Consider the following 25,642-nt stretch of genomic DNA (forward strand, 5'->3'; position numbering starts at 1 on the left):
AGGGATTGGCAAAGGAGTTGACTCTGTGACAGGGAAATGACGTCATGGGATTTTATAAGCTGACATTCCAAAGTGATTAATGGGGTTGGGTGCTCCACAGACTTATCATTTCATGTTCTTTTGGCAATCCTGGACAGGAACCGCCATTGGTCACATTTGTGATGTGCTGGGAGCTTTGCTCTACCTACAGCCACAAGTAAAATCAATACAGTGAATGCTAAAAAGAAACAACAAGATAATATCCCTTTGTCATGGCGTTAAGACTTTTGCTTATAACACACAGTGAGCACTAGGATCATAGGAAGCTGCCTTATACAAAGTCAGACCATTGGCTCATTCAGTTCAGTACTGTCAACACAGACCAGCAGTAGGTCTCCGGGATTTCATGCAGGAGTCTCTCCCAGCTGTACCTGCAGATAACCAGGGATTGAACATGGGACCTTTCGTATGCAAACCATGTGCTATACCACTGAGCTATGGCACTCAATGTTAAATGAACCAGAGGGGAAACGGCATGCTCCATTGCGGAGTGGGACCTGAGGCACAGTAGTAGCATCTCATCAGTGTCTGCAAGCCATAGAATAATGATGTGTTTGGCCCTACATACTCCTCATTCCCCGCCCCATGGCAGGCCCAAAAATGTGTTGTTTTTTTCTGGCTTAAGGGTGTTTAGGTCCTAAATTGGGAGTCTGGAAAGACAATGTGCTATACAGATGGAAAGCAGCATTAGGTACTTATGTGAGAGTTACATGTAAATGTTATTGGCCTTTCTGTAGCAACACTATTACTCCATGTAAATATTATCAAAGCGATGGAAGTTTGGGGAGTTTCTTTACGGCTGAGAGTGAAAACCTTTGTTTTCAGTGAGATTTCTCCTGTCACCCAAATACAACAATAACATGTTTCAGGTTAAGATAAGACATTTCAGAGAGATATATCTACATTGGTCTCTTGCAGCAAAAACAAATAAGAGTCTTGTGGCACTTTTGGGACTAACAAATGGCTTTGTGGACTAAAAATAAGATTGTGTACAGTTTTTCATTTTGTGTTGTTTTTTTAAAAATTTGAGTAGTAGTTTAAGATGGATTAGAAAATGTTTCTCTAACTCATAATACTATAACTCAGGGACATCTGCTAAAGCTGAATATTCGAAGATTCAGGAAGAACAAAATAAAATCCGTCTTAGTTAAATCTATGAAATTTGCTCCCACGAGATGTAGTGATGGACACCAATTTAGATGGACAAACTCATGAAGGCTAAAGCTACCAATGGCTTCTAGCTTTGATGGCTGTGTACTGCTTTCAGTATTAGAAGCAGTATTGCTTTGAAATACCTGTTTCTGGAGAGCACCAGTGAGGAAAGTACTGTTCTACTTAAGTCCTGCTTGTGGACTTCCCGTGGGCAGATGGTTGGCCACTGTGAGAACAGGATGCTGGACTTTTGGCTCGTTCCCGTTCTTATAAGAGGCAGGGGATCAGTTACAGGATCATCTTAAAGCACAACTAGCCATGCATCCCCATCTTGTCCATTAAAATCTCTTCATCGGTACCTCTGCAATCTCCGAACAAGTTCTGAAAACCCCTTTAGCTCTGACCTGCTTGCCAGAAAATTTCCCTTTTCAGCTACTGCTGCTTACTCTCCTCTGTGAGAACAGGATGCTGGCTTAAATGGGCATTGGGCCTGATCCAGCAGGGCTCTTCTTGTGTTCTTAAGCTAAAAGGAATCTGGGGGAAACACAGGTAATGTGACAATAATTTTCATAACATATGCACAAAAGTGCCATCATTTTCAACTCATGTATCCCATCTGAAGCAGATTTAGGTAAGCCTTTTAAAAAACAAAAACCTTAGGCTGCTGCATTTTGTTTTGTTTTTTAAACCAAAGACTATTTGAGGAGAAAGGGGTTTTGTCGGTAGTTGTTCACTCCATGTTGGTAACTTCCCTATTTCAGTGTTACTCTCATCACTCATTTTATAGCCCTTGGCTCTGTTTACAGCAACCGTTAAATGCTGCCCTAACTAGAGAATTACTCATTCCCCCACAGGGTGTCCTACATCACTCCTTCCTTTATCAACAAGTGTCATTTATCTTCACAACATCTCATCTTGATTAGCTAATACGTTATAATGATGAAAATGCTCCTTTAATTTGGGGTCCCCTCCTTAAGATTCATGCCCTGATTAGTAGTAGTTCTTACACAGCATTGCCTTGTGTTCAGCACTTGGAATTCCCTTACTACACCCTAGGATCTCAAACAGTGGAGCAAATGTCTTCGGGATTTATGCAGGAAGCCTGTGGAGAGGAGGGCAAGAGTTCCCTCACTACTTACATACACAGATGCACAACCTTTAACATTCTTGTGTCCCATTTTGCAGACCCTCCTTTGTAGCTTTCTATACAATAGTACCTCAGTTTAAGAACAGTCCTGTTTAAGCAAGAGTCGGTTTACGAACTCCGCAAAACTGGAAATAGTGTCTTGGTTTGCAAACTTTACCTCGGTCTAAGAACGGAATCCGAACGGTGGAAGGGCACTGGTGGTGGGAGGCCTCATTAGGGAAACGGTTTTGGTTTAAGAACGGACTTCCAGAACGGATTAAGTTCATAAACCAAGGTACCACTGTATGTACATTTGTGTGCCCAAGGATTCCTGTGAACAAGTTGTGAGCAAACTGTTGCTAAACTTGCTTGGGACCTTGCACGTCTTAACATATAAAGCGTCTGTGAGCCCTGAGTTACGCCTTCTGAACATCGGTGGGGAACAAACAGTTAGTCATCACAAAACTTCACAGTCGTGTGGGTTATGCACCTAACAAGATAATTTGACTAGTCTTTCATGTCAACTATGGCCAAGGCAAGTTCCGTTTTGCATACAAGCAAGGCAGGTGTTCTTAAAAGGTAACAGCCTCAGCTCCTGCAACAAAAAGTATTTGCTCTGAGTACAATATTGATGTGGAATGAACAAACTACATCATGGAAAAGCTAGCATGAAATTACATAACAAGAACTAGGTGTGTGCAGACACACCTCAAAACAGGAGTGGGCGGGTGCATTTTTATCTCCTGCCAGGCTTACTTCCACATTCATCTTGCAATTTAGGATGTGTTTGCTTCCTTTTCCAGTGCTGATTTAGGCTTCATGTCCTCCTCTTTCTCCCCCCACCCCCAATGTTAGCAGGGCTGTCCTTTTTATGTTTTAAAGAACAACGTGTACGCTTATGCAATTAAAAGCTCACTTCGTGCTTAAAATAAATAAATTAAAATCTGCTCTCATGAAAGGGGGTTGTTTCTTGGTGATAACATAGATACTAGCCTATCAGCCCCAGCCACAAAACACTTCTAAAGGAAACTCCTTGGATCTTGATCTTGAAGAAAGGCTTGTGTGCCTGATCAAAATGGTGTGAGTGCCCTTCTTTGGACTCCACTTGTTCTTAGGCACACCTGTTTACACCTGGCGTCATCTTAGTATATATTGACAAAGACACAGAGGTAAATTGCACCAAATCTCTGCCATTGCCATTGAAGGTCTGAGCTGGCAAACTTATTTCAGAAGAAGGGTGCTTTTTATTAGATTTTTAAATGACATTTTGTGAGATCATGGGGATTCACAACTGTTATTGGTTTGGCCCCAAAACAGTATTTCAGTTCTTTGAAAGGTGAATTTTAATCCCACTCTAGGAAGGCAGGTTCATTCCTCCAAAGAAGCCATAGCTCATTGGTAGAACACAGGGCATGTATCCCAGCTCACTGTCTGGCACAGCAGGTTCCGAGTTGCAGGCCTTGGAAAGCCCCAAGCCCTTGGGCAGGCATTGCAGCAAGGTGAGCTGCTTGAGCCAATGGCATGATGAGACTGTGGTGAAGCAGCCATGAGATTTCTTCAGAATACTGTACATGTTGCTTGCAGCCGCTCATTTTATTATGCCATTGCAAAAACTCCCCAAAGTGGACTGAGCAACAGCACAGTAAGTGTGAAGAAAGTTGGATAGGGAACACATGCGTGACTGTTGAATCCACTACATGGATTCATCTGACCTACACAAATGCCAAATTAATCATGGAAATTAACATATAGGCAATTTTTCAATGGGTTTCTCAGTGTGATGGGAATCTAGAATTCCCTTTTGTATCCCAGGGTTGCTTCCATACTAGAGTGCTGCCAAGGCATTCCTTTTCCATCGTTAATTGGAAGGCAGCAGAATTAAATTAGCAGTTCTACACAAGGATTATATTATCCAGCAGTGCCCTTCTCCATGGCCAAGATCTTGCTATAATGTTTACTTAGAATTAAAGGTTCCCAGCAACATTAATTATAAGTACAACCCTGTGCTCAGAAGCCCCATTGAGTCTGATGGAACTTCTCACATAAGTATTAGAGTTTTACAATTCCTGTTTGAAGGTTTTGCCTGTTGCATGACTTTCTGAGGACTGGTAATAAATGACCCTTCAGTAGCCAAGTTCTGTTTCTGTATGGAGTGAGAAGCATTAATTACTTAAGCCATCATTTTTTTGCTTCCGTATATGCAAAATACTATTTCAATTAAAGATTGGGAGGGGAAGTATTTTAGTAACTCTTGTTACCTTCTAAACTCCTGAAATGGAAGAAGTAAAAGGAAATTTGGTGCTAATTGCCCATCTTCAATCAACAGGAAGCCATAAAACAGGTAGAACTTGCAAACAAAATTTTTTAATGAAAAGTACAGAAGCTCATTTTTTAAAAAACTGCCACATGTCATCCTCCCCCCGGCCATCCATAAACTGACAACAGAAAATACTGCAATGCAGTGAGCTAATAAAAGATGTATGGATGTTCCATAAAAAAATCTAATGAAAAGGTTAAGTGGGGAAGAAGTCTCTGATCTGTGGTAGTTTTAGAACCTTATTCTATATATTCTATATTGCTTTTTCCTTAATCTTGCATTCTTCTCATTGATCCTATCAACTTAGCATATCAAAATATCATGTATTCCTACTGTGGCCAAAGAAATAAGACAGTGCCTTTATTAATCTATTTATTGTTACCCATGTGTTTTAACCTTTCTTGGAAATAATTATACATACCAGACAAGATGTTGGAATTCCTAGAGACCACCCACTCCACTGGATACCATCTTCATTTATAATGTACAATAGAGATGGAGAACTTGTGACCCGCCCTCCAAGGTGTTGTGGGACTCACCCCCAGGCAGCGTGGCCAAAAAGATGGGAGTTGTAATCTATAGGAGGGCCACAGGCTCCCCATCCCTGATATACAACGAGAATGGTAACCAACCTCCATAGAGACATTTTGGCAAAGGAGTTGCTGTGGTCAGTCCTAAGTTAATTGGGAATCGTCAGTTGTGATGAAACCAACATAAGAATAAGACAATGGCAGTACGGCATTTGCAACCAACCACTTATTTCAACTGGAAACAGCCATTAAAAAAAGGAACAGTTTTTCATCATGATGTGATCTGCCTACACAAACCTCTTCTTCACATTGCTGCCAGTCAGATTTTAGCTGACACTGTCTAGGATACAATTTGGATAAGACAGTTTCAGCCATCTTAACCTAGTAACAACTGTACCTAGAATTTATAGGGTGTGTCTCAAGCACTTTACATCTCAACAGTTTTTACAGCCATCTGATAAAGCAGTTCAGTAGTATGATATCGCTGAGGAAAGAGACACAATGGCTTACAACTTAGGGTGTGTGCTCCCCCTAAAAAAAAGGTCAAGTTCCGGCACCTCTTTTTCTAGGGGGAAAAAGCCCTGGATTCTACCCTTCACAGCCAGCAGGAGGAATCCTGCAAACAGCAAGATACTCCCTGCTTGTTGGCACTGCAGCACCCCCTGGCGGTCAGGAAACACACCTCTGTGTGGATTTCCCTCAGACTTCCCATCCGATTGCTGGCTCGCTCAGAGTGCAGACAACTTGGCAATCTCTTCTGCCAAGTTCTTAAAAGTCTCTGCTAAGCATGCATAAGCTGCAATGTTTTGGAGGCTTCCAATCTGGCCAAATGTGGGCAGATTTTCCTGAGGCCGACAAAAGCAAGGCTCTTGCGTAACACCAAAGTGAGACCTGCCTGTTGCCAAATTTCAAGTCCTTGCTCCAAAGCACAGAGGTGCTGGAATTTCTCAATGAAAACGTCGGAAGAACTAGGCTTGGGGTTTTTTAAAAAGCAAAAACACACACACATGCATTTTGTGCCTCGGGCCCATCATTCCCATTATGACTGCAACTTTTTCTTTTTAAAAAATCAGCCCAAGGGAAACACTGGTGACTGCACAGCTTTTGCATTGATGGTTATAATTGGGCAAAGATATGAGGAACTGGAAATGGTCTTATAGCGGAAAGTTAAGCAACCTCAATAGACGTCATTGGCAGCTTCAGTTTGAATGAAAGCCGAGTTGGAACATCTAATGTTACAGTTTCCCAAACTTTTTTTTTTAATGGTTTGCCCCCTCATTTCTATGGTTACTATATACAAGATCCCCAAATCTTGGCAACATAACATCTGTATGGTGCAATTCAAGTTTGTATACTCTGTGTATCAAGTTTACCACCTACTTAACCTATCTGAATAACTTCCAGCAGGTTATCTCTTGCTCTCTTTCATATTGCCAGAAGCAGCAAAGGAAAGGGCAGTGTGGAGTGATAGCTAGTGAACTAGCTTTGGAATGTTCTTATCCCTACTTGGCTTTAAAGCTTTGAGCAACATGTTCTCATCACTGACAGGATGGTTGTTAGAGAAAACAAAGGAATAAGAAAGCATGTAATAAATCCATTAATTATAAGAAAAAGCAGAATGAAATAGCTTACCTAATTTTCACTGACAAAGAAAAGGAGCTTCTCACGTCAGTCCTAATTCTTTTCTTCAAAATTCTCATTACCCCCCCCACCCTTTCTCCCTGTGCATTTAAAAGTACGAAGGACTCATCCACACGGGAGCTAAATTTAGATATGACGCTGCTTGTGCATCTTTTTTGTGGCATCCACACAGCATCCTCCTCACCCTGCTAAATTCAGATTTTCTGATCTGCAGATAATCTAATAAGAGAAGAAAATCCAGTAAGAAATTGCAAGTTGTCCAACTGTGGACACACAAAAACATGTTATGTGAGCAGGTTTATTTACAGGTGTGCTGGCATTTTGCTGTGTGTCGACCCTGTTGTTGTTGTTTTGCCCACTATGCAAATTTTTCAATGTGTTCAGTTCTAGAATTATTAATATTTATGACTGTACAGAATAGCATTGACATTGGCTTTCCGTCTCATCAATAAATGCTATTTTGCCCACTAACCACTACTCCTGGGAAAAATTGGATACTTATTACTTACATACTTTTACTCAGAAAAAAGTTGCACTTTCTTCAGTGGGATTTGGTTCTGAATTAGAGTACAATCCTTAGTATTTAAATAAGTGATCCTGCTTCTTATCCTTGCATGTATATATGCTCATCTATAAGCAGACATCATTCTCATCATTTGTGAGTTGCACAGTCAAAGATTTTGACTATCTCTCTTGGCCTCTCCTTTCCCAAGTTGATCCCAAGTACTCAGAGGAAGTACGAAGTTTTAAAGTAATGGGTGCAGATTGCCCCCTACTGTCCTAGGAAAGAGGGGAAAACAACAGAAACTTCATACCAAAAAGCCTTCCAATTAAGAAGTAGCCAATAAAGGATGCTTCCAGACTGTCACTATTTTGGGGTGGAATTCAGTCACATACCAGCAAATTCAGATTGGACTTTGCAATAAGGAAAGTGATGGTGAAATGCAATGGAAAGTGTGGAATAATGCTTGATACAACATTATATAACCTCCCTGCAAACAAATCAATATGAATGCTCATTAAATAGCCCCTGTCGTCAAATCTCCCCACAAACAAATCAGGATAAATAATAAACAGGTCATCAGAAGCACCCCAATTTGTTTTTAAATAAGAATAGAATGGACAATCATTTTGATCTGAAAGCTGTATAGTAGCATATACCTAGTAGCCAATCAAATTGACAAAAGTAATTACAGTCGTACCTTGGAAGTCAAACAGCCTAGTTCTCGATCATTTTGGCTCCCGAACTATCAAAACCCAGAAGTGACTGTTCCGGTTTTTGAACCTGCTTTTGGAAGCTGAACATCCGATGATGCTTCCACAGCTTCCAATTGGCTGAAGGAGCTTCCTGAAGCCAATCAAAAGCCGTGCTTTGGTTTTGGAAGTCAAACGGACTTCCGAAACAGATTCCATTTGACTTCCAAGATACGACTGTATTTATAGCCTGTTCTGCAATTGCACTCGGAGCAGCCCTCATTAAAAAATATCATGCAAGTGCATTTTGAAACAATTAAAAATTATATGCAGAAAATACAAACCAACTTTAAAAACAAAACAAAACCCTAAGTTAGTTTTAATCAGTTAGGAATATTTTTATTGTGTGCAACCAATGACCATAACAATGAAACTCACAAAAAGCAAACAATCCTATCTAAGAGTAAGTTCTTAAAACATACACTTCTCATAATCATTTAGATTAAAACAATCACCTTGGCAGTTAAGATTGTGTTGGGTCAAAAATGTAGCCCATAAGTTTCTCATTGCTAGTAAATGAAAAGCTGTAGTAGAAAACAAAATGAACTACTTAGCCAGCAACCATCTAATTTTGCAGAGAAGTTTTTAATTGGTCGATTACAAGCTACCTTTTCAGCTCCTGTCTAAAGGAGCTTAAAGAAGAGACCAAGCAGATCTCAGCTGCAAGGGCATTCCGGAGCCAATCCCTTTATTTATGCCATGACTATAGAATAAGTTCAGATGGACACACACACCTATTCACAGTATATATACTCATCTGAAAATGTATTTGAGTGTTTGATGGGGTTATAACATTTCAATCGGACATTTGCCAAATTTACAATAAATTGTTGATGTCTTTACAAGTCTTCAGGTCATCTCTTGAAGTGGGTCAAATCACAAATAAGGAACGCAGAGCCCTCCAGTTGTTGCTAGACTACAATTCCCATCATCCTTGGCCACTGACCTTGGTGGCTGAAGCTGGAGTGCTACAGGTTCACAATCCTTGTTCTAAAGGATATGTTTGTTTTGTGCTGTAGTTAATAAAGATGTACCATATTTTTCGCCCTATAGGACGCACTTTTTCCCCTCCAAAAATGAAGGGGAAATCTGTGTGCGTCCTATGGGGCGAATACAGGCTTGCGCTGAAGCTTGAAGAGCGAGAGGGGTCGGTGCGCACCAACCCCTCTCGCTCTCCAGGCTTCAGGAAGCTATCAGCAAGCCTGGGGAGCCCGCGGGAGTTCCCGCAGGGCTCCCTAGGCTGCAGATAGCTGCCTGCCGCGCGGGGCGCCCTGAAGCAGAGTGCCCCTCGCGCCGGGCAGACATCGGCCAGCCCCACAAGCTCGGGGGACAGCGGGGAGGCGGAGCGCCGCCATACCGCTGTTCCCCGACCTGGTTTTGGGGGGGAAATAAAGGGGGGGAATTCCCTTTATTTCCCCCCCCCAAAAAACTAGGTGCATCCTATGGGATGGAGCGTCCTATGGGATGAAAAATACGGTATTCTTTTTCTTTTAGAGGAGGGATTGGGAACCTGAAGCCCTCCAGAAATTGTCGGACTCCCAACTCCCAACAGCTCCATTGCACAAGCTGGTCTCACATGATGTTGGATATCTCCTATTATTCAGAACTTTAAACTATGACACTCAGGCTGTGTACACACTAACCAATTTCTAGCAAAATAATAATAATATAGATTTTCTCTCTAGAATTGTTCATGATCATCCTCAACATGTTGCTTTCAATCTAGATTGATTCTAGATCCTGCCATCCAGAAGAGTCGGTGTGGTTACCTGAAAAATCCTCCCCTTGATTATTCCCTGCACATACCCCACATGAATGAAGAAAGAAATGGTGATTGTGATCTTTGTATACACCCCCCCCCAAAGCATCATTGGACAAGTGTAGATACACCTCTGCATTTCTGGGACCACCTACATCTGTTTTCAAGTGGACACATATCTGCAGTGAGCTTTTATTTTCAAAATGAAAACAGTTTCCCAAGAAGGGCTTTTCTGAGGCAGAAAAATATATAGATCTGGACTGTGTGTGAACTATGTAAAAAAACAACAAGGTACTCAGTTTCCACTGATTCTTGAAGTGTCATGTGTATGCAAACCTCAGACAACCAAGTTAAGTAGAGATTTGTGTGACAGATCTTGACTATTCCAAACAATTTATGCAGAAAGCATAGTTGACAGCTACAAAAGAACAGAAGACACAGTTACTTGAGCATGGACAGAGAAGGATAAGAAAAATAAAGCCTAACATTCAACATACATATCTTTTTAACATGTAGTATATATAAATATTGGCACCACCTATATGATGTACCAGCTAGCCAGGACAAACAGACCGTAGCCTATAAGAGAATGAAAAACAGAGACTTTTCCGACTGTAATACTTCCTTAAGTAAACAAAATGAAGGACCAAATGTTTTTTTCAGGACTGATCCCCCCTCCAAAGTGTTTTCCTTTGTAAATACTGTGGATTTTGCCCACCTATGTACCATCAATGTAACTTGTCCCCCACTTCCCAAGTAAGGCTGAAAGAACAGCTTCAGGGGAAGCCATTTCTATTGCGGCACAAAGTGGCAGGGGGAGGTTAAACCCCCCCCCCCTTCATCTAGTACCATTGCCTAAATCTAGTCCTCGCCCCAAAGAGCTGCTTGTAAAGAAAGATTAAGGAGAGGGGAAAGAGCCAATCATGGATTTCCCATGTCAAGTCTGTTTTGGCACTCACAAGAATTACTTTGGGCGCTCCCAGCAGACTTCTGATTTGTTTCGAGAAACCAAAAAATCATCAACCACAAATTTCTTTTAAAGCTCCCCTGAGTTTCGGAAAGTGTTTGCTATGCAGTATTGGGAGCAGCTGCTGGAGAAACACAAGACCAAAGCCCCCACTGGGCAACCAGAGTTATTCACAGGGTTCCCTGGACTGTGGCCAACTCAGTTTAACAGCCTGATTCATAATGCATTTATTTAAGACAAAATACTTGGATTTCTTAATCCCATTGTGTAACTGGGACTCAGTCAGGTTAAATCCAAAGAATTCAGCTTGCCTTGATTGTGGACTACTGTTAGTATTAGAGGGCAATTAAGTTTCAGATGCTTTAGAGATATTCCTGGCCTTGATTATTGTAGACCACTAATTGTCCAGGCTGAGCATTCGGGAGAGTTTGATTTTTGCAACTGGTTTTTATTGAAGAGGTTTATTTTTACTAATGTATATACCCTGTAGTTGATTAAATTGGGCCTGGATGCAATGAGGTCATAGGTTTACCTTTCAGTTCTGTTTTGCAGTATCCGGGTGCCAAGTTTATCCCCAGGTGCTCACTTAAAGCAGGCAAATATTGCCCTCTTCTGTTTTTTTAAATATATATATGTCAGTTTCTGCTGCCAAGAGATTTTTGTTTCAGAAAGGAAATCTATTTGAATTTTATGGATTTTTAGGTATGGGTTCAGGGATGCTATTTTTTGTTTCTAGGGAGTGAAAAGGGGGGAGGAAAGGGTCAATTTTCAGCAAAGATGAAGGTGCTGCTTTTGAGGTTGTTTAAAGCTAAAATGTAAAATGTGTTTGTTTTTAGGGGGGGTTCTTCCCATGTTTTATAGCACATGTTAATTACTGTAAAAGTAACAAGAAACAGGCAACCACTGAAGCAAAGCAAATTTACATCTTTTAGCATGCAGATGCAGTACTGGACACAATACAATTCAGAATACAAAAAATAAAGTTACAGCAATTTCCCAAACAGCAGTGTCATGCAATGAAACTAATAAAGTGGTACCTCGGGTTAAGAACTTAATTCGTTCTGGAGGTCCGTTCTTAACCTGAAACTGTTCTTAACCTGAGGTACCACTTTAGCTAATGGGGCCTCCCGCTGCTGCTGCTGCGTCACCGCCACGTGATTTCTGTTCTCATCCTGAAGCAAAGTTCTTAACCCGAGGTACTATTTCTGGGTTAGCGGAGTCTGTAACCTGAAGCGTCTGTAACCCGAGGTACCACTGTATTGAAATGTTGAATACTGGTGCTAATACTTCAGCTAAGAAAAAAAAGCTTGAATGCAATTCTTTGTATGCCATTTTAGAAGAGACTTTCTGCCAAATAAATGTTCGTAGGATTGCAACCTTAATCTCTCTCTCAACCCCACTTGTCCTCATAAATCTTATTTGAACAAAACACTCTCAGTTTCAAGTTCAGATGTATGTTAATTTCAGGTGGTCACATGGCTTTCCTTGTAACTTTGTACATGGTGGTCCTTACACATCTTATTCACTTAAGGGTTGTATAAGGAGAACTAATGTGAAGATGTGGTTATAATGTTGGACTAAGGCCTGGGAAATCAGGGTTCTAGTCCTCACCTTGGGCCAATCACTGTATCTCAGTCTAACATACCTCACAGGGTTGGTTGTGATGATAAAATGGGTAGAGGGAAAAGCAAGTATGTCACTTTTTGCTCCTTGGAGGAAAGGTGGGATATAAATGTAATAAATAACAAAACTAAGCAGAGCGCTTCAGGACAGAAAGGAAATGTTTGGACGGGGGGGGGGGGTAGGGGGCCTCCATGTTCTCCCTGCAGTTTACCCAGGGCAAAGTGGTGTGTGAGCTCATGCAAAACTCAATGTAAGATCTTGCCTCTAATTTAGAGCCACCTAGTGCTTTGTCTTTATGAAACTAGGGATAATGTCAATAAATAAATAAATAAGCAACTGTATGAGGAGGTCTGGGTGCCTCCAGACTGTATTTTATAGGAAGGCTGCAAATGCATACCACAATATCAAGCTTACGCGTTTAAATTGGATTTAAGCACTTGCTTGCCCTAACACAACCAATCCACCTTTAAGAAAATCAAGTTCTTGATGTTTAGAAAACGATAGGGAAATGCACAGTGTGAGAGGAACAAATTACAGGAAGACGCCTAACACCCTACAAGCAAATGAATATATGAATGTGGATTGTCATGTAGTAGCCCCACAAACAAATCAGAATGAATGCTCAATTAAGACTGGATATAATAGAACCCCCACATTAGCTTTGTGTAAAGCAAATCAGGATGCTCAGTCATCTCCAGGGGTTGTTTTGTTATTTATTCCAGATTTCTTCAGCAGCTGTGTTAGGGATGAAATAGTTCTACCTATGCTACCCTTTCTACATGACATTTCATCGAAGTGTACTAGCATACAAATAGCTGGGACCCAAATACCTAAAGAAAGATGTGCATCCTTTCTGATGCTGGAGGCCCAGACCATGCAAAACATTATAGGTCAGAATCAGCCCCTGGATTTATGCATGCGACAACGGCTGTGAGAGTTCTAATAGCACAAGAATGGAAGACTGAAGAAACCCCAACTAAAGAATCATGGCAAGAAAAATTGATGGACTATGCAGAACTGGCAAAATTGACATATAAGCTACGGACAAGGATAACTGTGACTTTAAAGATGAATGGGAACCCTTTCCCATTTGAAGACACAACAAAGCGAACTGGACTCCTTGGCTGGCTTTGTTCACAAACTTTTCTATTGATGACAATCAGCTAAATAGTTTGTACAACTGTGTAACATGCAGAAAACAGCATTCTTAGAGAAATCACAAGACTGGAACTAAGGGAAGCTGGTGGGTGGGTTTTGTGTGGGAGGGTGGTGGAAGGGAGGAAAAATGGGAACAAAATAAGGATGATATGTTTTGTTTTAATTTTGAATAAAAAGGTTTTTTTTAAAAAAAAAAGAAGAATCAGCCCCTGGAACTGCATTTGGACGCCCAAGAGCAAACGGCAGGCGAGAGTCGAGGGCGCAATAGTTCCCGAAGAGTCCGCACTGTCAAGCGCAGCCTATGAATGCTCGGCTGTCTTAAAGGTCCTCCCGGTCCAACGTGGCAGGAAAACACAACCACGAAGGGCAAGAACAACTGCTAGCTCTGGGAGCTTAGCGGTGTGGCCTCTTCCCTCCGGGCAAACCAGGTCCCTGACGTCCGCTACCGCGTTAAGAACGTAAGCTCGACGGGTGACAAAAGAGCGAGGAGGACAACTCGGTGCAGCGCGGCAGGGAGGCTACAGAAACGCATTTGGACTGCAAGGAAAGATCCGCATGTAAGCAGCCTCCTCACACCAAGCGCCCCCACCCGGCTGCGTTAACTGATGCAGGAGCGCATCGTTGCTCCGGCATCGTCTTAACATAGCGCGTGCGCAGTTGCGCTCTCGTCTCTCCATTCCTCCCGCCTTCTTAGAAGAAGGCGGTGCGAGAGGCTGAAGCGGGGGCGGGGCTTCCAGAGGATCCTACGCCAGAGCCCAGCCCCACCTTCGCCGACTGGGAGGAGCGTGAGCTTGCTTCCTCCGCGCTTGATGGGTCACGTGAACGGAAGTAGGGTTCGATCATTTGCCCCGACCTGCCCGTGCTTGCGTTCTGCTCTCCTAGAAGATGACAGCTACGCTGTCCAATGAGGAGGCAGCGTGGGGCGCGCGGAGGTGGGCGGCCTGAGAGCGCGAGTTCGGAACTTTGGTTTGACTTTGGTGGGGAGGTAAGAGGAGCCTCCTGTTGGGGGGGGGGGGGCGGCGGCGGCTGTAGCCCGGCCGCTAGTTCCTTAAAGCAACCGGCCGCGTGTCTAAGGGCGTTTGAGGCCGCCGTAGGGAGTTGGGAATCAACCGTTAAAGACGTGCTTCTGCCGGTTTCCCAAGGCTTTCTTGGGCGCTCCGATGAGGCATTTCCTTCCTCCAGCTATGGGTTGCCAATGTCGGCCCTTCTGGAATGCGCCTGTGCCTCTGGAACGCGCCGTGTGGCAAGGTCACCAGGTGCAGCTTCTGTCCTGAGGCGCTTTTATTTTGTCCAGGGACAAGAACCCTTCGCCTCTTGCACGCGCTCTTGAAACTGTTACCCTCTTTCTGGACGCCCGCACCCCCAGGGCCAAATCAGTCTGCCTAGCCCTAGGGAACACTGTTCCCATGCACAGTTGCCAACGCAGAGATGAGAAAGTTGTTAAGCCAGTTGCTAGGTGAATGGACTGACAAATCTACTTCTCAGTATCTTTTCTAGGCATTTTGCTGCATCAATGAAAAGCACTCAAGCTTGGAGTGCTCCTGGATCCAACTTTGTCATAGAATTGTAGAGGTGGAAGGGACCCTGAGGGTCATCTAGTCCAACCTCCTGTCATTGGGGGCCTCAGTGGCTAGGAGTGCCTTTTGCAAACTTTGGACAGTTCAGTGCTGGGCTGAGTTCAAGATGCTATTCTTGGTATATAAAACCCATAAGGCCTGATCAGTTTACTTAGCCAGTATGTGTGAACTGCATTCCTTTGATCTTCAGAATTGGCACTTCTAATGTACAAGTGCTGCCATGCGAAAGGAATGACTCCTTGCAAAGTCTGCATGGGCATAGCCAGGATTTTGGGGGGGGACAGCTGTCCCCCTGCCCCTCCTTGGCCCCCAAAGCTTTCAGCATAAAATAAAATTGTAAGACTGTCATGATGCTGGCAGTGGGAGGTGGGGAGTAAAGGAGAACAATGGCTGCTGATCTGGGAAGGAGAGAAAACAGCAGCCAAGGTCTCTCTGTCATCATCATCATCATCACCACTGGCGGTGCTGGGTGGGGAGGGGGGGAAGTCTGAAGTGCAAGGTGTGAGGGGATGGGACCTGGGTGAACTGTAAAGGAAGAAGGAGGGACAGGGTGAGTTGCAAAGGGGAGGGGTTAACTGGGATGGTGAGCAACACAAGCAGGGGCATAGGTAAGAGAAGATTAAACCAGGGGTCACCAACTTAAGGCCCATGGGCCAGAAGCGGCAGGTGGAGGTCGTTTGACTGGCCCCCAAGCCGCCCCCGAACTGAGCTGCCCGCTTGTGCGCTGCGCTAAGGGTGTATATTTTCCCTCATAGGGCAAATAGCACCTTCTGGTGGAGATGGTTTTAATTTTCAGAATGGCATAGTGCAATCCAAATCCTCCAGCCATGCAATTTAAATTCTACCTATAGTTCCTATAAACCCTTTAAAAGTATGCCTCATTTAGCTTTTATGTTAATAGGATAGAGGGGGAATGAATTTTTAACTTATTAGGGATCTTACAATACATCTGTGTCAGAAAATGATATATATATATTTTTATTTTTTTTTACAAACCATTAGATTAGGACTTTGCTTTGGAAGGCAACTGGAAAAAATAGGAAATAAAAACTCCAGTCGCAATGGGTTATACTTGATTTCAAAGTGTTCTGATGATCACAATACTAGTGGAGCTTATCCTTGGTCTGTAGAAGCAGTCTAAGAAATGGTTAGTTGTAACAATGTATGTGTGATGTATGTGTACATATACATTCTCTTTTTCCTCACCCCTCAGCATCTACTTGGAGTCCTGAGGAGTTCCTTCCATTAGTAAACAGAGCTGGTCACAGTGTACTTGGTGAATACACCGGATATTTAGTTCCCCCCACCTTGTGTCTGGTGTGGGGGAACTTTGGGGCTTCTCTGCCTTGGCATGAAGTGCACAATTACTGGGGGCAATGTGAAAGGTGAGGCAAGATTAACTATTTGGATTTGGGGTATTCAGAGGTGGGCAAAGTTGACTATTGCGTGTTTGACCAGGAAAGGGGCTTGTGTGTGGTTACAGAAAGAAGGGAAGCCTCCTGAAATGAGCTTCTAAACCTGTGAAGGCAGGAGTAGGGAACCTGTCATTCTCTAGTTGGACTTCAGTTCCCATCAGAACCAGCAATGCCATCTGTCGGGGATGATGGGAATTGTAGTCCAGCAACGCATGGACTACAGCTTCTCTATCCCTGTTATAAGGGGACTTTCCTGATGAGACGACAGCCAGTGAGAATGTTTGTGTGGAGGGTGGGGTTATGATACCTGTATGGGAGTGTGACATGAGAAGAATGACACATGTTTTGGCATGTCTGGGGCTTCTGAGTAAATAATAGACCCAGGTGGTTATTTAATAGAAGAGGGATTCTGCAGGGGATGGTCTCAGCCTGCACAAAAAGGCAGGCTGAGGTGGAATGCAAGATCAGACATCGGAAGAGGCTTACGTTGATCCATACCTGCTCAGTGTTCTTTTGTCTCTTGTGCAGCCCTGGGGAAAGCGGTGCACTCTCTTTCCCGTGTCGGAGATGAAATCTACATTGAGCCTCTTCAAGAAGGGGTAAGGTGACAGGCTGGGAGGTGTAGGGAAGGTCTGTCTAGTGTGCTTATTGCTTATAACTCTCAGAATGGAACATTTATCAGTGAGACATCATCTGCAAGCTAAGTGAGGGGAGTCTCTGTTGCAGAGCAGCAACACTCTCCTGGTATTGCAATCACTCTGCATGGCTGGGGATGGGGTATGCGGCCTTGGACTTGGACTGCCAGCTCCCACTTGTCCTGGCCAGCACATCCAGGGGTCAGGGAAGATGGAGGTTGTAGTCCCGCAGCATCCAGAGAGCCACAGGTTCCTCTGGCCTCAGCCATTGCAGCTGTCTCATTGATCAGCATGTTGTATGTGCTGGGAGCTGTTTGATGATGCAAGTTTGTCCTGTTTGGGGGGCAGAAATGCTGTTTCTTTAGAAAGCAGGATTTGAACTACTTAGGACAAGGAAGCTAAGAGGGGTGTGGGGAATCTTCTCTGTGACAATGATGGAGTTAATGACACTTCCCATCCTTCTTTCCCCAGCTCTCCTTGCGTACGGTCAATGCGTCCCGCTCAGCCTACGCCTGCTTCCTGTTTGCCCCGCTCTTCTTCCAGCTCTACCAGCCAGGGGAATCGGAATCTGACTTGGATGCAGGTGGTTTCCGGTGCAAAGTGCTCATGAAGGTGAGGGGCCCACATGGGGCTGTTGAAAGGTCAGGATGGGGCAATGCAGGCTTTTATCAGAAGACCAATGAACTCCAACCTGGTACTTGTTGCCTATAGTTCTCTTTGCAAGCACCAATGATGGCCTGGTCTGCGCAAACACCCCATATGTACCACTTTGTACTGCAGGTGATAGTGGCGAAAAATCACTGCATAGTTGCAAAAATGGCATGTTAGAGAAGAGGCTTGGCTAAGTAATTCTCTGACATTTAGTTATTTTTTTCACATGCGCTATTGTTTTTTTAAGCAAAGCAGCAGGCACTCAGTGGGTTGAGTGGTTGAAATGCGCTCAGTATTGTGCTGCACAGATCCTTCCAAGTCAAGGATTTTCCGTCTCCCTAAGTTCTGTTCTGATAAGATGGTGAAGTAATAAGTGTCTCAGTAAGTATTAGAAATGATGCTGAATGGAACTTCCAGGCTGAGGAGCAATATACCTCTGAGTAACAATGCTAAGGGGAAAAAAACTAAAGGAAGGACATTGCCTTAATGCCCTGCTTGCTAGCTTCTCAGAAGCATCTAGATAACCATGGTCATTGGAAAGCTGCTTTAGATGGATTCTTGGCCTGATTCAGCAGTGCAAGGATAGGTAGAATAATGTTTTTGGTGTTTGTGTGTTTCAGAGTGGAGGAGAGCTTTCAATATACAGGTTATTTTTATAAGCCACTGTGATTTTTCACCCTCTGTTGATTGCCACAAATATCTTCCAAGGCTTAAAGAAACGAATGCCTTCCAAGCTCCATCTGCAGCTCACTTAAGGTCATTGCACTTCCCTATTGTTGCTCAACTAAGTGGCAAGAAAGCAGTATTTGTGCAGACTTTCAAAACTGAATTGTTTTTACTCCTCCTGGAAGTAACCCTGCCAGAATCAGAGCACCCCAGCTCAGTTCTCTGAGACAAAGTTAGTGGCTTCAGCAGTTGAGTGTTTCTCCCCCCCCCCCCATTACATTCATTATATCCCATCTTTCCTCTCTGTGGCATAGGTGGTCTCTGTTTTCCCTCAGTTTTATCCTCATGACAAACCTGTGAGGTAGAACAAGCCTAGAGATAGTGTCTGGCCCAAGATGACACATTGAAGCTAAGTGGAGATATGAACCTGAGTCTCCCCAGGCCTAGTCAGACACTAACCACTGCCCCACACTGGTCCTGGCTTTCCCTTTTGAGGAAACCACATGCACAGAACTCTGGCTTTCCTTCTCGTTCCCTCCAGTCTTTCCTGGCTATCTTCCGCTCACTACCCTCACTGGAGAAGACGGTGGAGAAATGCCTCATCTCGCTCAGTTCCCACCATAGCCGGTTCCGTGTGAAGCTGTACTGCAAATATGGTGAGCGTTGGGGGTGGGGAACCCTACTTGGGTGTGCAGAGCGATACACTGGAAGATGTAGAATCCTTGAAATGTAGTCTGGGAAGGGACCCAATGGGTCCTTTAGTCTAACTCCCTGCAGTGCAGGAATCACAGCTAATATGGTAGGGATAAATATGGCTGAAAGTGTGGCCTTGAGTGCCATCTCCAGTGCAGTCCATCAGGCTGCCAGTACTGAGTTAGGAGACAGGGCCATGAGGTGTTCCAAATGCATGGGGAGAAAATAATACAACCAAGAAAGGGAGTGAAGATCAGTTTTGTGAGTCATGAGCCCTCTGCCTCGCTTAATCTTGAGGAGCAAAGAGATGCAGAGAATCCACAACCCTGAGTAAGGATCCTAGCTGGTTTCTGCAAAAAAGCATAACTGAAGATCATGGTCCTGTTCTAATGGGGGCAGAGGGTTGGGACACAGCGGTGACTGATGTCTCCCAAATGTGAGGGTTCTCACCAGTGGTGGCTAGTGCCCATTGAGACTGGCAGGCCAGAAGGCAGAGGGGCCAGCAGGAGGAGAAGCCAGAGCCAATGATAGGCAAAGCCCACTAATTCTAGCTTTATTTGTGCTTCTTTTATTGTATCTGCTTTTATCTTTCTCTATCCCAGTGAACAGCATTTCCATTGAAAACGCTAGCATAAGCTTATTTCATTTAATCAGAATCCTCATTTGAAATCCCTCTGCACTTTTGCTTTAAACTTCATGGGAAAAAGAAATGTTTGTATGAATAGAAACAAGCTTCTCAGTTCTTTCATTTCTCCATTCTTTCACACGGCAATTTGGTGGTTCAACCACTGATCAGCCCGTTTCACTTAATGCAGAATATGGAGGAATCTTGAGATGCATGAGAAGCAAGAGGAGATGGAGGCTGTGCTGTGTGAAAGCTTTGCTTCCACCCTACAGGAGCAGTGTGCCTGGCAGACTTCCAGATTGGGACATTTAACCTGAAGGTGTCTTGGCATTCTGCAACAATCAAAAGCACTTTTCCAGCGACAGGTGTTGCTCATGCAGTAATCCAGTCACTATCTATGCATCTTGAATCTAAAGATTTGTAGCAACATGAACTGGCTGTAACAATTCCATTTTAAAACAAGGCTTTAAAAAGTATTAAGAAAGAAAGAAAGAAAGAAAGAAAGAAAGAAAGAAAGAAAGAAAGAAAGAAAGAAAATACTACATTAGAGTTTTTCCTCCATCCCCAATGTCTGGTGGCTGCTGCTCTTTTCCATTTTAAGCCTGGGGTGGGGTAGACCATTGCTGCCTTCTCCTTATGTCTGCTCCTTGCGTTGCTCAGAGTCTTCCGGGAGACAGAATGCCCTGGAGCCATTTCCCACTGTGACACTCTTTATCTATGTCTCTGCAGGTGTCATCAAGACCCATGACTTGTCATTCCAGGACTGCGAATCCCTGCAGGCAGTCTTTGACACAGGGCAGTGCGCTCATGCTCTTCATGCCCCTCCCAGGTGGGACCATGGTATGGTTGAGAGAGATTGCAGTATAGGGAGAAGGGAATGGGATGGATGAAGGTTCTTGCAATTGATGTGCATAGACCGGCCTACTTATACTAAAGATGCATCAACTGCAGCGTGGAAGGAATGAGGAACATGGGTTGCTATTGGATCTGGGAATCAACGGATGCTTTGTGTGTGCTGATGCTGTGCCATGGTTCTTTAATTAGGGCAAAGGGTATTATATGCAGAAGGAAAGTAGGGATGTTCAGCCATGAAAGCCACTTCCCCCTCTCAGCCCCTATCTCTGCCCCTCCTTCATCTATTTCAGGTTACTGGTGGATGCTGTGGTGCATTTTCCATTGACGCAGGCTGAGGTGACCTTGGGTGCCAGCCCTTCTGGGAAGGTGACCTTGCGCAGCTACCTGGAAGAAGAGACAGGTGAGCTGCCCGCCGTGACCCGGCTTCCATCTTATCCCCAGAGCCCGTCAAAGGAGGCGATACTTAATTTGCCCATCTCAAGAACCTTTAGATCACATATGAGGGCATCCTATATGTGCAACTGGGGATGATAGGAGGTGGAGAGTTCCTGCAGGGTCCCTGGCCTGCCTTTATGTGGCTAGAAGTTTCTCCTTAGCAGTTTTCTTGTGGGAAGCGTAGACAGTGGTAGCTGTCAAACGAGGCCTTCTTTGATCCCCACCTCTCCCTCAGAGCCCAGCCGGATGATGGTGACTGAGCTCTGTTTGAGCGAGGACGAGTTCCAGGCCTTCCATGTCAAGGAAGAGACGCAAGTCACTTTCTGCCTCAAGGAATTCCGCGTGAGTTTGCTTCCCCTCTCCTTGCCCTCATTTGAAATGGGTGGCCTTGTGCTCTTTCCAACCCGTTTCACCTCTCTCTAACAGGGCCTCCTGAGCTTTGCTGAGTCCTCAAATCTCCCCCTCAACATCCATTTTGACATCCCTGGCAGGTAGGCCTTCACGAGGAACGTTCTGGAGGGGAAGCACCTTTGTGGCTAAATGAAACTCCCTTCTGCAGGAGGCCACTGAATGCCAGCTGCTGGGAAACATCTGCATGGGAGGGTTAGTTGCCATCATGCCTGTGAGCTTCCTAGGAGGACCTGGTTGGCCACTGCGGAAGCGAGAGTGCTGGACCAGATGGTGCTTTGGTCTGATCTTGTGAGGTTGCCCAGAAGAGCAGCCCTAGCTTGTTGCCAGTCCTGTAACAGCCAGCAGCCAGATTTCGTTTGCTTCATTGCAAGAGTAGGGTCCTTGGCTCCATTAGCTGCAGCTTTCTCTACCATCCCCCCTTGATTCCCCTTTAGCCCCCAAGCCTGTGCCTTGAGAATCCTGCTCTCACCAGTTCTCTCCTCGCAGGCCAGCTATCTTCACCCTGGAGGACCCTGTGCTGAACGTGCACCTGGTCTTGGCCACTCTGGCTGAGAGAGAGAGTTCACAGAAGAACAACAACAGGTAAGCAGGGTTGAAGCTCCTGCACCACAAAATCTGGCACGCCCTGAAGTGGAGCAGGGTGCAGGGAGGATCCAAGAGGACAATGACATATTTGGTAGGAGCACCATCTCTGCTTGGCACATAGAAAGGATTAATTCTGTGCTCTTGGCATCATTTTGTCATATGTGTTTTTATAGCATAGTGAACAGATCTGCCTGTCCTGACCTGAGCTACCATCTTAGCAGCTATATACAGTTGCCTTGGTTACTCTTGGAACAGCTCAGTGTCTCAGCTTTCTGTTAAGCATTTTGTCATTTTTAGCCTTTTAAACTTAGGTAGTTTGTGTCTGTGTTTGGAACTGGGGCTTGCTTAAATGGATAAGGATGTGAGAGATGAAGGCCTTATGAAGTCCCTTCCAACCCTATGATTTCCTTCCAGCTTATTGAATTTCTCTCTTGGAACCCTCTTGTCAATAAAACAATCACCTTAGTCATGAGTCCCCAAAAAGAAACCATTTCTATTTGTTGGGGTGTCTCTTCACAGAAAGTGCTTCCTCACAGCTCTGCTCTTATATCTCTCTCATGCCAGCACATCCAAGCCTGCTTACGATTTCGCCGGTGATGACATCGATGCCTACATGATAGCCATGGAAACCACCTGTGATGGCACAGAGGGAGCAGAAGCCCCTCCCAGCCCCACCTTCCCCTCAAGACGCACCTTTTCTGATACAAGGGACTTGGAAAGCGATCCTGAGGGAACTGTGCCTGGCACACCGCCACAAAAAAGGGTACGTGCAGAGGGATCAGAGCATGAATGTGTAGTGGAAAGTGTGAGGCACTGTGGCCCTGCAGATCTCTTGACCACTTGACAGTTCTAGTGGGTGTGCATTCAGTGGTTCAGAATGTACCCATAATGCAGGAGGCAAAAAAAGGTGGAATCTGTTTCAGTACAGGAAGGCGTGATAGGCATAGTCTGTTTTGGCAGTGTTCATCCACACAGTACAGGTCACAAGAGGGTGAATGTTGAGCCTTGGAATATGTACCTGCTAGCGCTGTAATATGTTGCACATCCCTTACTTACTCTTGATTCAGTTAAAGTTCATTGAAACTAGACTTCTATGGAAAGCAAAGAGGCTGTAGTCACTTAACAGCTTGCTTGTTCATTGGCCCTTAATCATGACTATCTGGAGCTGGAGCAGAGCCATAGAATTCCAGTGACAGCAGTCAAGCTTTGGTAATGGCACGATTGCAAAATCTGGGTTTTTTAAGACAGTGGAAGGGAATCGGTAGGGTGTGGTAGAAACTAGACACTTAAGAGATGCTGTTAGTTTGGGAGTGGTTTGGAGGAACATGGAAACTAGCTGAACACTCAGGTCCTGACCACAACATGCCCCCCACTGAATGCTATATGCTTATTTTCAAGTATATTTCTATGGCCTTCTTAACCGAATACATTTTTAATATTATCAACCGTGCAAGATTCTGGTATATCAACAATGTACTATTTCTAGATCTCTTGCAAACCTGCACCCCCAAGACATGTCTTTGCCCTGCTTTTGTTTCATTTGCAGTTCCGCTCCTTGTTCTTTGGGTCGGTCCTCAGCCCATCACAGCCCTTGGTCCACTCATGTACAAGCCAAGAGGTGTTGGCAGAAGACAGTGAGGGAGAAACGTGAGAGGTCCCCCAGCTACTGGTGCATGATAAGACACCTCTACTGCTAGAAATGAGATGTTTCAAGCTAAGCAGCTCGAGCCCTCTTTTGGGTTGGATCCCAGGCTGCCCCTCTTCAGCTCTCCTGCTGCTCCCCAGAGAATCAGCGCTGAATTGTGTTCTTCCATCATGGAGGGAAAAAAACCTTCTGTAGACAGAACCATATTGAGACATGACACATAGATCTACCTTCTTTGCTAAAGTATTACTGCACATCTTTTAAAGGGAGGCGGATGCGAGAGATTACTTTCCTCCAGTGGGTTTGTGGCTAACATCCATAGATGTAGAATACTTATTTTCTAATAAATTTTTTAAAGATGTTTTGACTGTGGTGTGAATTGTTGCTGTGGTTATCCATCAGTTGCTGTAGCCTTCTTTTTACTGCCTTCCACTCCACGCCTCTTGAGCCAGCCTTCTCTTCCTCCCTTGTAATTAACCTGTTTCATTGCTAAACCTATAATTTAGCTGTCGGGCAGATGGGAATTGAAGGTTGATTACAGGAAAGGGATCTGTAGCAGCCAGGGTGGTATTAGTAAACTGCAGTACTATGTAAAGCACAGGAGGTAGCAGAGGAGAGCATTGCTATTTCCCCTTTCCTTCTGCAGGCAGGTGAATAGATTTCAGCCCTAACTACAAGAATCAGAATCATTGGCAAACGTACTTTGTTATCCTGTTGCCACAATATAAAGTCACTTTAATAAGTCCGTCCCTCTGGTAAAACAACGGTGCCCATCCACAGTGCAGGCCTGATGTCTTTTCCAGATGGACTCCAGGGGAGGAAGCCAGCATTGTGCTCTTATCACATTTTGGCTTGCCAGGTAGAACAATCCTCATCCTGTGCTGCTCTAAGGGTTCTCCTAACACCTCCCAGAGCTTATTTTGCCATGGGGGAACAGTGTTGTGCAAGCGGAAATCCTTGCGCAATTTCCACTGGTGGGATTAATCAGTTGAATCCCACTCCTAATGCAGAATCAATCCCCACCCTGTCAGTGTAGCTCAAAATGCTGTTAGTTATCTATCTAATAAGAACTCTTGCCTTTCCTGGCCCAAAATATCTGTCCTTAGTAGGCCTCTAGTTCTATTCTACTGGATAGGCACAGCTTCCTGTGTCCTGCCTTGCTTTTTGCTTAAGCCCCGCAGGATTGCCTTGGCTGAGGACCACAGCAAATTCCTACAAACTGCTGATAACTGTGCTGTGGCTTGGGATTTAACTAGAGATTAAGCAAGCAACAACGGCCCAATTCACATTAAGAAGGCAGGGGGAAAGGCTCCCTTAAACAGCTTACGGTGAGGAGGTGGTGTTACATAACTCTGCTAGGAGTATCATGTGTTAAAAGTATCATGGGAACTTTCAGGACAGCCCTACTGGAATCTAAATTGGGTGCATTAGTACACAGTATTTTACCGATTCCCAATCCACTGGTCTGTGTGAGCTAATGGATATAGAAGAATCTAAAATAAGGACCGTTTCTGCATCTTTAGGGTCCCTTGCGCAGCTTATGCTATTCATGCCACATACACTTATGCTCTTCAGAGCTAGGAAGCCTTCATGCCTCTACGAAAGGGGCTGTCTTACCACATAGTGCCACTGCATAGCTCAGCTTCTCTATTCCATTTAAAGCTTGGAGGCAATGCAGGTAGGTGAGGAGAGTAAGATATAGGTGGTGCTTAGTGAAGAAAACTTGAACTACAGAGATACCGAAGCAAGCCAGTTTTTCAACATGAAAGTCTTAAAACTGGTAACCAGAGGATCTTGCAAAGGTAGTCACAAATGGCTCCATGTCAGCCAAAGTGCAAAAGGGATTTTAGCAGGCGAAATATGGAAAGGTAATTGGGGACAGA

At 44.4% G+C, this 25,642-nt stretch overlaps 1 protein-coding gene across 3 annotated transcripts; it reads left to right on the top strand.

The window, feature by feature from the left end:
• Positions 1–14,377: 14,377 nt before the first annotated feature.
• Positions 14,378–24,120, top strand: RAD9A (RAD9 checkpoint clamp component A). Of its 3 annotated transcripts, none has more exons than XM_028739789.2 (12): positions 14,378–14,551; positions 16,357–16,528; positions 17,087–17,157; positions 17,665–17,805; positions 19,052–19,166; positions 20,558–20,657; positions 20,974–21,083; positions 21,354–21,460; positions 21,545–21,609; positions 22,016–22,111; positions 22,679–22,877; positions 23,661–24,120. In XM_028739789.2, the coding sequence occupies exons 2-12, from the start codon at positions 16,495–16,497 to the stop codon at positions 23,763–23,765; spliced, it is 1,143 nt and encodes a 380-aa protein (XP_028595622.2). In that variant the 5' UTR covers positions 14,378–14,551; positions 16,357–16,494; the 3' UTR covers positions 23,766–24,120. The 3 variants fall into 3 exon arrangements, with proteins under 3 accessions (XP_028595622.2, XP_028595613.2, XP_028595604.2); XM_028739780.2 differs by having other exon boundaries at positions 14,382–14,498; XM_028739771.2 differs by lacking the exon at positions 14,378–14,551 and adding an exon at positions 14,650–14,822.
• The last annotated feature ends 1,522 nt before the right edge of the window (positions 24,121–25,642 follow it).

The sequence above is a fragment of the Podarcis muralis genome, chromosome 1, assembly GCF_964188315.1.
Source record: "Podarcis muralis chromosome 1, rPodMur119.hap1.1, whole genome shotgun sequence".
Lineage (NCBI taxonomy): Eukaryota > Metazoa > Chordata > Lepidosauria > Squamata > Lacertidae > Podarcis > Podarcis muralis.

Bases quoted from the DNA above. Each gene is read 5' to 3' on its own strand.
- RAD9A (XM_028739789.2), top strand. From the start codon at position 16,495: ATGAAGTGCACAATTACTGGGGGCAATGTGAAAG. The intron at 17,806-19,051 runs GTGAGGGGCCCA...CGTTCCCTCCAG, and splicing joins GGTGCAAAGTGCTCATGAAG to TCTTTCCTGGCTATCTTCCG. The intron at 21,084-21,353 runs GTGAGCTGCCCG...CCTCTCCCTCAG, and splicing joins CTACCTGGAAGAAGAGACAG to AGCCCAGCCGGATGATGGTG.